The following is a 13,087-nucleotide window of genomic DNA, read 5'->3' as shown; positions in this document are numbered from 1 at the left end:
TGGCTGGTGGGCGTGGCTTGAGCAGAGTGATGGTTAATTTGCTTATTACTCTTTTATAAGGTAGGATTATATTAGCTGTTAAATTGAACTTTTAACTGAATTTTGATGTTCCCAATGACTAATTTGTAATGTTTGAATTTTTATAAATAGGAAACATTTCATAAATATAGTAGAGGCTCAGTGCACAAAATTCATGCACTGGAGGAGATCCCTCATCCTGGCCTGTGCACTCTTGCAGTCTGGGACCCTTCTCTCCTTACCACCCACCTGCTTGCTCCCACCACAACTGTTACACTTACTAGCCCTGAGCCCAGCTTCTGGCTGAGCAGTGCTCCCCTTGTGGGAGCACACTGACCACAAAAGGGGCAGTCCCTGCATTGAGTGTCTGCCCCTAGGTGGTCAGTTTGTATCACAGTTATCAGCTGTTCCAGTTGTTCTGCAACAACAGTTACTGTGGCTTTTATTATAGAGATGAAACTACCTGACAATCAATGTGCTCTTCTGAGGAGGTCCCAGATTGTGAGAAAGCACAGGCCAGGTCAAAGGACCCCACTGGTGCATGATCAGGGTTAATAAGGGACGCAGGAGTTTGGCCAGCTGAGGAGGGAACCAGGGCATGTTTGACTCATCTTGCTCAGTCCATGTCAACTAGATACCAGCAGCAAGTTAATCTACTGGTAGGAGAGTCTGCCCACCCACACCCACCCTGTGGTAAGTGCATGTCATAGTGACTGGTTGACCAGTTGACTGTCTGCTTCTGTTGGTCAGTGCATGTCATAGTGAGTAGTTAAGAGGCCTTACATATTATTATTATATTACGCTTTGATTGGTTGAATGGATGACTGGATGATTGGACACTTAGCATATTAGGCTTTTATTATATAGGATGTTATATATTATATATAGGATGTGTTTGTCAAATGTGTAAAAAATATTGTATATTTAAAGACTTCGCTCAAATTCCTTTTTATTTCTATTCTCCACAAAGAAAAATTTTCTTCCTGTTCTGGTAGAAATAATCTCCATATGTCAAAAATAATCCAAAATGATAGGCCAATGTCAGGGTGCCATTGGATGAACTTTCATTTCTCCCAGTGATTTACAAATGCCAGCCTAATAATATATTAAGCCCATATATATCTGGTCTTGTTTCTGGCTTCTATATTTCATTGTATTGGTCTGTCTGTCTAGCCCTTATCTAACACTCATTCCTCATCTGGGAAATATGCCTGAACTGTTATTGCTCTTGAGAAAGTCTTAAAAGGATGCATCTAACTTAACAACTTTACAAAAAAAAACAACAAAAAACCTCAGGTTTTGTTTTCTCTCTTCCATGATTGTATTCTACTTATTTATTTTTGTGTTTATTTTTTTTTAATTTCCTTTTTTTCTGCTTTGTGTTAAATTTGCTGGGCATTTTTTGTAACTTTTTAACATTTCTACTTTGATTATTAAATTTGAGTGTTTCTATTTCCCTAAAACATGCATATACTTCTATAAAGATCATTTTAAAGAAAGTTTTGATATTCCACAAGTTGTAATATGATGTACTTTCATTATCATTCAGTTTCAAATATTTTATAATTTTTGTGTAATATCTTTTTTACTTATTGACTAAGTATATTATTTCAAAATATTTGGTAATTTCCTTGTTATCTTCCTATTAAAACTATAAAACTAATTTATAGCTTAATTCCTTGTTTTGGAGGAATATGCTGTGATTTTGATTCTTTGCAATGTTTAAGACTTTCCCTATAGTTTAGCATGAAGTCAATTTCTATGAATGCTCCTGGATCACTTGAAAAGAATGTAAACTTTTCAGTATAGCATTATATATATATATATATATATATATATATATATATATATATATATATATATCGATATATATATGAATTAGATTGATGGTGTTTTGTTCAAACTTTCTATATTTTTATTGACATTTTGTCTACTTACTCTTTCAACTGCTGATGGAGATCTGTTAAAATCTTTCATTAAAATTTTTCATTGTAGTTCTATCCACTTTTTTTCCTACAAACTAAGGCTATAATTTTTAGTATATATAAATTTATAAGTATAACATCTTCATGATAGATTTATTGTTTTATAATTTTAAAATATTGTCCTTTAACTCTAGTAATTTTTAAACTGTCTGCTTTGTTTAATATTATGTCAGTATACTAGCTTAGCTTTGTATTCATTTCCATTCAAATTTTAGTCTTTCGTGTCCTTATATGAAGGTGTTTCAAGTTGATTAAAAATAAAATATCTGATCTGACAATCTTTGTCTCATTTAATTGGAAAGTGTACTGTATTTACATATAACTGATTTTGCTACATTCTATCATTTCTTTAAAATTGTCCCTCCCCCCGGCCATCATGCCATCCTTCATGTGAGTGAGTATACATACTGCTTTATTGACCTTAGGTTTCTCCATTTGTCATTGATCATTGGGATGTACGTAAAATGATATCTCCCTTTTGACCACCTGCTTTGTGTCATGGGAACACCATATCCCAGGAATATTGCTCTTCTAGTCTGAGTCCCAGACTAAGGAGACAGGAGAGGCAAACCAGAGCCCAACCAACAAACAGTGTGAGCTCAATGAGCTCAGTTGGCATAGTCTATGCTCCAGTTGCTAATGGGCTGCAGAAGCAAGACATAAATATTTTTACAAGCTATGGATTTTGAGGGTTTTTTTGTGTCTTTATATAGTCTAATAAGAGTTAATTATTGTAATTTTAAAAATGTCACCATACATTTGCTGTTGCTATAGAAAAACGTAAAGCATGTGTCATTGGCTCTTGGGTGGAGAAAACTGTTACAGGAGACTAAAAAATAAAGGACAACACACGTTACAGGGTGTGAAAACATTTGGTAAGATTATCACCTGTGATTACTTGGGAATAAATCCAGTTACTTAATAAACCTATGATTTTGTTTATTTGCTAGTAAGAGAGAATGTTAATCACTTCAGTTGGATACTTTTAGCTGTATTCTTATGTTATTATAAGACAGAAATATGCACAGAAAAGAATTGGTGTATTTGCCAGGAAGTATAAAAGAGAAAAGAGAATTCAGACATTCTTTGTACTCATCTGTTTATCTGCCCTTGTGAGGTTAACCTAACACAGACTAGAAAGGCCCTGGCTTTGGAATCACATAGACCTGTTTCCACCTCCCTATTCAGACACCTGTTGGAAATATAATGTGCTCTTACCAGTTAAGAAGGGGTGATTTAACTCAGTTTATAAGCAACTCCAAAATATCAGTAGCTTAAAAAACCAAAGTTTATTTCTTATTTATGCTGCATATCCAACATGGGTGAACTGAAACTCGACTCGTCATGGTCCCACTCACACCCTTTGAGACTGATGGAGTTTTCAGTTCACCATAGACTTCCATTTGGCCGAAAAAAAGGGAACATAGAAATATACAAACATCAAGTTAACTTTAAGAAAACAATAGACCAGTATAAGCTAAAGGCTCTCAGGCATAGTGAATAAAGGCAGCCTGGTCCTGCTTTCTTAGAGCCCATGTGAATATTCTAGTAGAACTTAACGGGAGTGCTAAATTTTGAACAAGATTATTAGCACCCAGCTACAGTGACATATTAGCACCCAGCTACAATGACATATAATCCACTGTTTAAATATTTGTGCACCATTTATTTTTATATCTTAATACTTATTGAATCCACATATGATCTAATGGTGATTTAGGCACCAGGCACTACAGTAGACATTAGAGGAATGATAAATGAGGCATAGTCTCTGACTTTCTGTCAGTTTATCATCTATAGAGGACCTATTGCAATAGCATGAGCCACAACACACTAAGTCATACACGCGCACACACACACACACACACACTCACACAAACACATTCTAAGTGGCTCTGAAGAACTCTGCTAGAGGAAAGTTTATTTATCCTATTCGTGGCGTTTTGTTGTTTGTTTGAGTGTTTTCACCTAAAAATTATATTTTGAGTTTTATGACAACTTCATTCTGACTTATTCTTAACTGAAAGCTCTAAACTATAATTAATAACGAATGGTTGCAGAGCTTTGTGTAATCAGTATGTTCAAAGCATTTTGTATTGAAGCCTGATTTAACTGTAACAAAGAGCCTTTCAGGTATTATTATTATATTGTGTTACCTATGAGAAAACTGAGGCCAGAAGGTTAAGAAATTTCTCCAAGCTTCAAAGTTAGTAAACAGAAGGAGATCTGGGATTGGAAACCAAGCAGATTGAATCTAAAGCCATATTTTTGTGTGGGGGGTTTTTGTTTTGTTTTGTTTTGTTTTGTTTTTACCACTATGCTGGTCCGAGGGGTTAATTTCCACTTCCACTTTTAAGTTCTAACCTGTTGCCTTTATAGAGATTCTGATTTTCATTTTTCCTTCAGGTTCAGAAATTCTACAAAATTTCCCTTAAAACATAGTCACATTTTACCTTTTTTTTTTTTATTTTTTTATTTTTTTTTTTAATGTAACTGGCTCTCAGCCATGGTAGAGAACATGCTTTTTGATCTAAGTATCTCTTTTCCTCTCTTTCTAACATCATTTATTTTCCCCTAGGTCTCTACAGAAGAAGGGCTGGGTCTGGCCCGAGAATATAACTGTGCTTTCTTCGAGACCTCAGCAGCCCTCAGATTCTGCATCGATGATGCCTTTCACGGTTTAGTGAGAGAAATTCGCAAGAAGGAGTCTGTGCCATCTCTGGCAGGAAAGAAACTGAAGAGGAAAGACAGCCTGTGGAAGAAGCTAAAGGGCTCATTGAAGAAGAAAAGAGAAAACCTGGCATGCTAGCTAGCCTCACTTCTAACTCCCCCTCTTTCCTCTCTCTCTTTCTGAATTTTATCAGTTAGACAATTCCAGATGTTTCACTCTACTTCAATTCTCTCTCTCTCTCTCTCTCTCTCTCTCTCTCTCTCTCTCTCTCTCTCTCTCTCTCTCTCTCTCTCTCTCTCTCTCTCTCTCTCTCAATCTGCCTGTAGGTAAAAGCAAGATCTGCATAACTGTACCTCCTGAGATAGTTTTGTTTTGCCCTTAACAGTTGGATGAGTTTTGTCAATCAGTTGGATATGCTGTTTAGTTTTTATAATATATGACTAAATAAAATTGACATTCCAATTGACTCATTTCCCTTCAAAGAGTCTAGCTTCATTTGGTATGCTGTCTGGTTATAGAGGGAATATTCAAAAATGCAGACAGAATGATAAAAGGCTCCGGGGACCTGCCTCTGCCTGATAAGCCTCTGGTTGTTTGCATTCTAGGAACTTCAGTAAATAATGAAGCTGCTCAGGCAGGGGTGCAGAGCAGGCCTCTGCAGCCTGGAGCTTCCTAAAGGCTGGAGTTGTGGTGCTGTCTCTGGAAGGCTCCATCGATGACCCTCAGAGGAATAATTAATAACAGAAACTGATTGAGGATCACTGGAGGACTGAAGGGAAATATCCCCATATTTACAGTGTTTGGGGGAAATTATCAGTGAAGTCACTGGGCTGAGGCAAAGGGGTATCCACTTTGTATTAAGGAGAGGTGGCTACTGTGAATTGGGTCGCTCATATACTCATAAAAGGACACCCTACTGGTGTCCCTCTTAGGGCTGCCTCACCTGTGGTGGGGATATCTGCAGAGCAAGAGGCTTGTTAGCTCCAGAGACCCTAAGTTCCTTTATTTTGCCAACATTTCTGATCTTCTCCGACTCAAACCATGCACCACCACCAATCAGAGGACCTTTTCCTCGTTTGTTTTACAAAGGATCACAAAGTAAAATGCAATTGTCCATAAACTCTTTTACCCCATTGGGTGAATTGGCTTATTCAAATCTAGCTCAAAAAGCACCCTACCAGAAAGAACTGTTATGAATGTTTAACTGACAGATGTTACAAGGAAAGCCATGAACAGACAACTAAGCTTGAGAAGGAACCCAGCAAGCCAATCTTTATGGGTTGGGACAGTTTTTATTATAAATTAGAAACAAGGAAGGATGAGGAGCTTATCATGCAACATGCACTTTTCTATGACTCGCAATACCCTGGGTACTTGCTAATCACTGAGAATGCAGAAATGAATCAAGGCAGCCTAACATCTAGTGATGATACCACTGTGGTTAAAGAGCAGTGGGATATTACAATCTTAGATGGGAACACACATTTTACATAGTAACATGGATACAACTGAGAATTTAGAGATTATAGTTTTTCAGCTGGCGTACTAAAATCTCAGCCTTTCAGAATCGTGTTCTTGTGGGTCCTTTACTGTGTAGGGACCAGGGCCTTTCTGAGACCCACAAATACTTCACTGTTCTTGCTCTAGGCCCTGGAGCCAAGGCACTGAACACAAAATCATCACTTGTTACTAACTATTGCCATTCAGTCTGGAATTTTTCTCAAACCTCATTTTAGATGGACTAGGGCATAAACTAGTCAGTTTCCCCCATCCTACGCGGCCCCTAAAGTCAATTTACACAATCTTTTCAAAAGAAATTCATAATTAGGTAGAAAAAAAATCAAACCATTCAAGAACAGATGCGGAGATAACATCAAGACAGAAAGGGTCTTACAAGCAAAGAAACAATATTTGCTTCCTCCTCTCCTTGGTTTTTAACATTTTTAGAAATAAATTTTATTTATTTCAGAGAGGAAGGGAGAAGGAGAGAGAGGTAGAAACATCAAAGATGAGAGAGAATCATTAATTGGCTGCCTCTTGCACAACCCACACTAGCGATTGAGCCCACAACCCGGGCATGTACCTTGACTGGGAATTGAAGCATAACCTCCTGGTTCATAGGTTAATACTCAACCACTAAGCCACACCAGCTGGGCAGTTTTCGATATTTATTACTTTTTAGTTCCATAAAAATATGTTAGTATGTTTGTTGCCTGCTACAGCCCCTGAAGCCCAGAACCCTTCCAAACCTGGGGAGACCCTATGAATACTGCATTCATCAGACTCCTGTGTGAGCTAGAAAATGTGATCTAGGAAACAGAAAATGTGATCTAGTTACATACGATGAAACTACATGTTTGAAAAGCTGATAACTGCCCTGTCTATGAATAATAATAGTGGCTGGTATGTTTCCTAACACAGCTAAGTCTTTGTAAATTTTAATGTCAGCTTTCCTGCCTTTAGCTCTAGAGATCTGTATCTCATTTCTCTCTCTCCCCTTCCTTCTCTTCCTTTATTCTTCTCAATCTTTAATGAATAATGTATGCAGTTTAGAAATTCTTAGTGAGATTTAGATTGGGGAACAGTTACCAAGACCCACCACTTCATTCTATAGAAGGAAAAAGGTCTGTAAATTATCACTCAAGGGACAGCATGAATTTGAGAAACTTGTCAATGGCAGAAATAGAGGCAGACTTTAAGCATTGTTTTAAATCGGTCTTCTTTCTAGAAGTCTGGGCCAGAGACAATGTGCAGAAAAATAGAGCCTAGTATTTCTGCCCAAGGACTATTGATCCATTCTCTTTGGCATAATACCAAAATGCCAGAATCTGATTATCACTCTTCCTGAGACTTCTGACCAGACCTAGGATATCTATGTCAATCTCAAACTTTCATAGAAGAGAACCACAGTGTGGCCTTGCCAAGAGAGTGTCAAGGAACTATTGAAAACAAGAATAAGGTCCATGGTAGACAAATGTGTAGTCACCTAACACAATTTATCAAATAGCACTGTTCTATAATAGAAAACACATTTATGCATAGGTGAGGAGTGTGTGTGTGTGTGTGTGTGTGTGTGTGTGTGTGTGTTTGATAAGACAGTAGGCAATTCTGAATATAATTTCTGCTCTCCAGAACTGTATCATCTATTTTTTATTAAATTTACTGGGCAATATTGGTTAATAGGATCACATAGGTGTCAGGTATAGATTTATATGATACAAGATCTGTATATGACATTGTGTGCCTGTCACCCAACATTATATCTTCTTCCCTCGCCATATATTAGGCTCATCTATCTATTTTTAGGTATTCTTCATTAACTTATTTTGTGTTTCCCTATGATAAAATAATTTATCAGATCAGAGACAAATGTCAGTCTAAAATATTATATTTTGTATTTAGTGGGCAACAGTTGAGGTTAGAAATATCTGTAGAAAATGCCAGTTAGTAGGAAACATGGCAGTTAGGCCAAACATTATTTATTTCACACTCAGATGTGTAAGAAATAGATAGCTGCTTTATTTCTCTATAACTCATCTGTTCTTTCTCATGAGTCTCTGACTAATGGATAGATGGGGGCAGAGGGGACCAAATTTTAGTTCAGTCCAGTAATTTAGTGCTAATCTGAAGCAATAATATAAGAAATATATTTAAATAACATGACCTCTGCTGGGTACACTTAGGTCAGTGTTTGATCAGCCAATGTTTTGCCCTATTTATTCTTCTTTCTAAAATTGCATCTGGGTATAAGGGGAAGGCATGCTTATGTGACCACATGGCAGTAGAGTTCCCACCTCTCATCTTTTAATTTCTATAGTATCCTCTGCATCCTCTTTGATCTTTTTAACCAAGTGTCTGGCCTGATTTTTAAACATTTATTTTTATTATCATAAGAATATTTAACATGAGATCTACCCTCTTTACAAACATTTTTTAGTTTAATGCTGACTAGAGGTACAATGTTGTGCATCACATCCCTAAAGTTTATTCATCTTGCTTGAAACATTATGCCTCTTGATTGGTAACTCACCATTTCTCCCTCCTTCAAGCCCCTGGCAAACCACTTGATTCTATTTACCAGATTGGTTGACTCTAAGGTATGTTGGATAGAGACGAGTGGGGCCATGATTAATAGGCACTTTCTCCTAGAGTCCATGAGCTTCCCCCTTTACATTAGAGTCTTAAGGTCTTTCCCAAAAAAGCCTCTTTATTCTGACCCTAAGTCTCTGCCAGTCCACCTCTGCCAGAAATTCTGCCTCCCATGGGGATCCCTTGCATGGCATACACAGGCCATATAAATTCCTGAGATCTGCCTCAATAAAGCTGTTAAGTCGTTCTGCCTCCATCTCTGACTAGCTCACGTGGACTACACCAAGGAGTCCAGACTATTGCTGGCATTCCATGGCAAAAGTGCTATACAAACACAGACCAATCAGTGTGGAGATTAGCTGTAAAGAGTAAGTGTGCCCATGATTATTGGAAACCTGGTAAGGAGCCCAAGTCTTCTCCAATTTCCCTGTGGTTGCTTGTAAGCAACTTCCCACCATTAGCCAGAAGGGTCTGGGGTGGTGGGGTTAAAAAAAGGACCCTGCTGTTTAATCTACTTGCTTTATTAGTGGCTCGCTTTCACAAGGTTATATGCTTTTCCTTTCTCTAAGTAGTCCTGCAACAACATACTAGAATCCAAAAGAAACAAGGGGACAAAATTCAGTGATCAAAGGTGAAAAATGACTTTCTTGTTTTGCATGGCATCTGTTCTGCTGAGGCATCAAAACACATTGCTTTAAAGGATGGAAACTCCATATAAATAAAACTAAATACATTTTAGAAGATAGAAAAATCCATAGGTCAAAAAAATTAGAGATAGGGGAATATATAAAATACTTCAAAACATAATGAGCCTCGTTACAGATGCAACATCTAAGACTAAGACTCCTGAGTATCTTTATAGAAATTAAGTTTGTAGTCCTTTTGGTTTGGGTCTTTACATGATATTAAGAATACTGTAAAATCCACCTGTCCTAATCCTCTACCTTTAGCTTGCATGTGAGCATTTCTACATGGCCTTTTTCCCATTCAAGTTTCTATTTGGGATTAAATGGCAAAGGTCATTTTTTTCAGACCATCTATCTACTATTAAACTTAGATGCAAAAAAAAAGTAGAAAAATTAACTATCTCAATAAAATGTAAACAACATAAAGATCTACTGGCCACTTTTGAAAGCATGGTGAAGTAGCTTGTGGTGAAAGGAACAAAGAAAGTGTGAATTTCTATGGGTGAAATAAGGATCTAGACCATATATCATTTTAAGGTCTACATAGCCTACCATTCTTGGAAACCATGGATATACAGGATAGAACAAAGGAACCAGGCCACAGGATGAAAGGATTTCTAAAGGAACAAAGGATGCTGAAACCACAGCAGGGTAGGAAACAAGAGTGCAACACAAAACTCACATGGATAAACTACATCCTAGTCCATTCATCCATGTGCTTCTGTCCAGTTCTGCCTCAAGTACTCCATCACCAGATGTAGCTGACTCCCTTCAAAGCACTGGTGCACATCATTAAATTGTATGGGGGGAAAAGCACATCAATAAGCCTATGATTTATTCGAATAAAATTCTGGTACAATGTTTTTTGTTTTGTTTTGTTTTTAATGTATTTTTATTCATTTCAGAGGGGAAGGGAGGAGGAGAAGAGATAGAAACATCAATTATGAGAGAGAATCATAGATCAACTGCCTCCACAATCCATACTGGAGATGGAGACCCTGACTAAGAATCAAACTGTGACCTTCTGGTTAATAAGTTGGCGTTCAACCACTGAGCAACACCAGCCGGGCTATAGTACAATATTTTAATGATAATGTCAGTGTAATTTATATTTTATTCATTAAAATAATTCCAGAGTATCTAACGTTTATATCTAAAGAAGTGAAATTGAATTATAAATAAATAAAATACTAGTGATTTAAGCAACCATATAAATCATGACATGGTTCCCTCATAGAGATGAAGACACTAAGAACTAGAGCAAAGATAAAATGCCAAGTCTGAGTGGGTCAGTCAGGTCCCCTCATCATCTCTCTGGTCCTCCTTCAGTGTCCTTCCCTGTCCTTTCTGTGCTGCAATTTGGGCATCATTCAGCTTTCTCTAGAGGTGTAATTACAACCAGCTAATAAATAAAATAAAAATATGGTTCCTGGAATAGATCCATAGTGTCTCTTTAAAATATGATGGTTGTTTACTTCCCTTTCTAGGTTAGGCAAATAGGATGCTGAAAATAACACTATTGTAAATCATTCCCTCTAGGGTAGTGCATTAGACAAGAGGGCGAGAACATCAATTAGGGAGAGTTTGCCAAAGGTTTTTAATTTATTGCTGGTGAGAAGTGCTGGCCTTACAGCAATTAGAGTGTATATGTATGTGTAGAAGAGGTAAAGAGAGAAATAAATGCACTATCAGCATGCCACTACCATGGAGATGTCTGGAAATCACAAAACAAATATGAATTATATATAGTACACTCAAGAGCTTTCTGTTCTCATAGTGCTGTAATCATAGACAGACTCTGTGACTTTGGGTCCATTAAGTCCTTCACCCCTCTGAGCACTAATCAGTTTTCAAATAAATTGGGATGGGACCAGGGGGAAAAAAGGCTATACTTTGAATGGTTTATCTTGATCTTTGGCACAGACTATATAATTTATTTTATAGAATGTCCTCTGAACTTAATAGGTTTTTTAAATAGGTTCACAATAATATAAATTATTTGTATCCTTTTGACTATCAATAGGAGAAAAGAGAATTCTATAGTAACCATATGGCCAAAACATTACACTAAAATGACCAATGATTCACTAATCCACAAGTAGTTAATTGACTCACTGATAATTCAATATTCATTTATTAATGTATTAATTCACTAATATTTTGAGCTCCTGTTGTGTTCTACACACCCTGCTTGGCATTGTTTTATTAACGCCTCAGCAATCATATAATAACCAAACTCTATAAGTACATTAAGAAGATATTCTCTGAGCAACTGCTCTGTGTCAAGTAATGAACGGAACTCTGGGGATATGAATATACAAAGATAGCTATGGTGCTTGGTCTCTTGTCACTTACAGTCAATTAAGATTATAGCAATAAAATATTTAGACTTATGATTTTAAAACTGGTAAGGACTATAACCAATGCTAATATGGAGAGATTGGGGTATAAATCCCCCTATAATAGGAAGATTTGGCCCAGTTAAGGTGGTAAAGAGCTCTCTGAAAATCATGAAGATTGGTTTGGGATATATTGGATATCATATTTTTAGGCCAAGAAGAAAGAGAAGTTGTTAAGGTGTTTCAGCCAATAAGTAGAGCATGAGCATCAGTTCTGTGGCAGGTGGAGGCATGATAAGTAAAGGTGACCAGCATGACAGGGACGGAAAAGAAAAAAGGGGTTTATAATGATGAGACAGGAGGGAAAGTTTAGAACAAAACCATGCAGGTCTATTTAAGTGACAGTTAGGAGTGTGGCCTTTATCCTTAGAAAAGTGAGAGACTGTTGAAAGGATTTAAACAGTGGATGAAGTAACAATTATTTGCTTTAAAATGGCAATTCTGGAGAATAGATTGGAAAAAAACCAGAGTAAAACACCATAATTCTGTTTTATTTTATCAGAGGTTACATAATTTAATAACTATCATTTACTCAGGGCTGGATAAAAATGTAAAAGAACTGATCCCTTTCTGGAAAAATGTAATGCTGTCATTTTCATTGCAAGTAGCATACATTCTACATGGACTTTTACAGAGTCTTTCTCTAAACAGACCAAAAAGTTAGTGTTTTTTCAGAATTCTTTCAACTATATCTAGGAAAGTATATCGATTGCATGTCACAATTTGATTGAACATCTTCACAGGGTTCCTTAATATATTGGTGTGCCACAGATCAATCATTTGCTTATGGCATCATGGTTTCTGCAGCCCACCCCAATTCATTAAGGCCACTTTCTTGGAGAGTAAGACCACAACTGTAGAAATTGACTGAGAAGAGATGATTTTGTTGGGTTGTGCTGAGTTGAGGTGTATTGTTTCCTTGTCACTGAGAAGCCAATCAGGCTTGTAAAGAAGAAGAAGGAAAAGATAGCAAGCCTTGATGACAGAAAACAGGATATGCTTGCTCAATAACTGGAACTTGTTTTGATAGAGAAAGAAGGCCAGCAGCTCTTAAGAGGTGTGTCTATTGGAAACAAATGAGATGAGAATCTATAACATCAGGGAAAAACATAGAATTGTGGTATTTGGTGTTTTTTCCCTCAAAGTTTTTCTAAGCCACTGGCTTGAACCTTTTGATCTCAGAAGAAGAAAGAAAGGTGAATATTTTGATATTTTATTATATCTTCTTGCTTTAAGCAC

At 36.9% G+C, this 13,087-nt stretch overlaps 1 protein-coding gene across 1 annotated transcript in view; it reads left to right on the top strand.

Moving 5' to 3' along the window:
- Nucleotides 1-5,156, top strand: part of RIT2 (Ras like without CAAX 2) — a 225,943-nt gene extending 220,787 nt beyond the window's left edge. The window contains exon 5 of the mRNA XM_036419267.2: nucleotides 4,582-5,156. Within this exon, the coding sequence (XP_036275160.1) occupies nucleotides 4,582-4,812 (231 nt within the window). The 3' untranslated portion in view covers nucleotides 4,813-5,156. The remainder of the gene's footprint in view (nucleotides 1-4,581) is intronic.
- Nucleotides 5,157-13,087: the final 7,931 nt, after the last annotated feature.

The sequence above is a fragment of the Pipistrellus kuhlii genome, unplaced genomic scaffold, assembly GCF_014108245.1.
Source record: "Pipistrellus kuhlii isolate mPipKuh1 unplaced genomic scaffold, mPipKuh1.p scaffold_m20_p_6, whole genome shotgun sequence".
NCBI classification, from domain to species: Eukaryota; Metazoa; Chordata; class Mammalia; order Chiroptera; family Vespertilionidae; genus Pipistrellus; species Pipistrellus kuhlii.
This window is presented reverse-complemented; position numbering and strand designations above follow the sequence as displayed.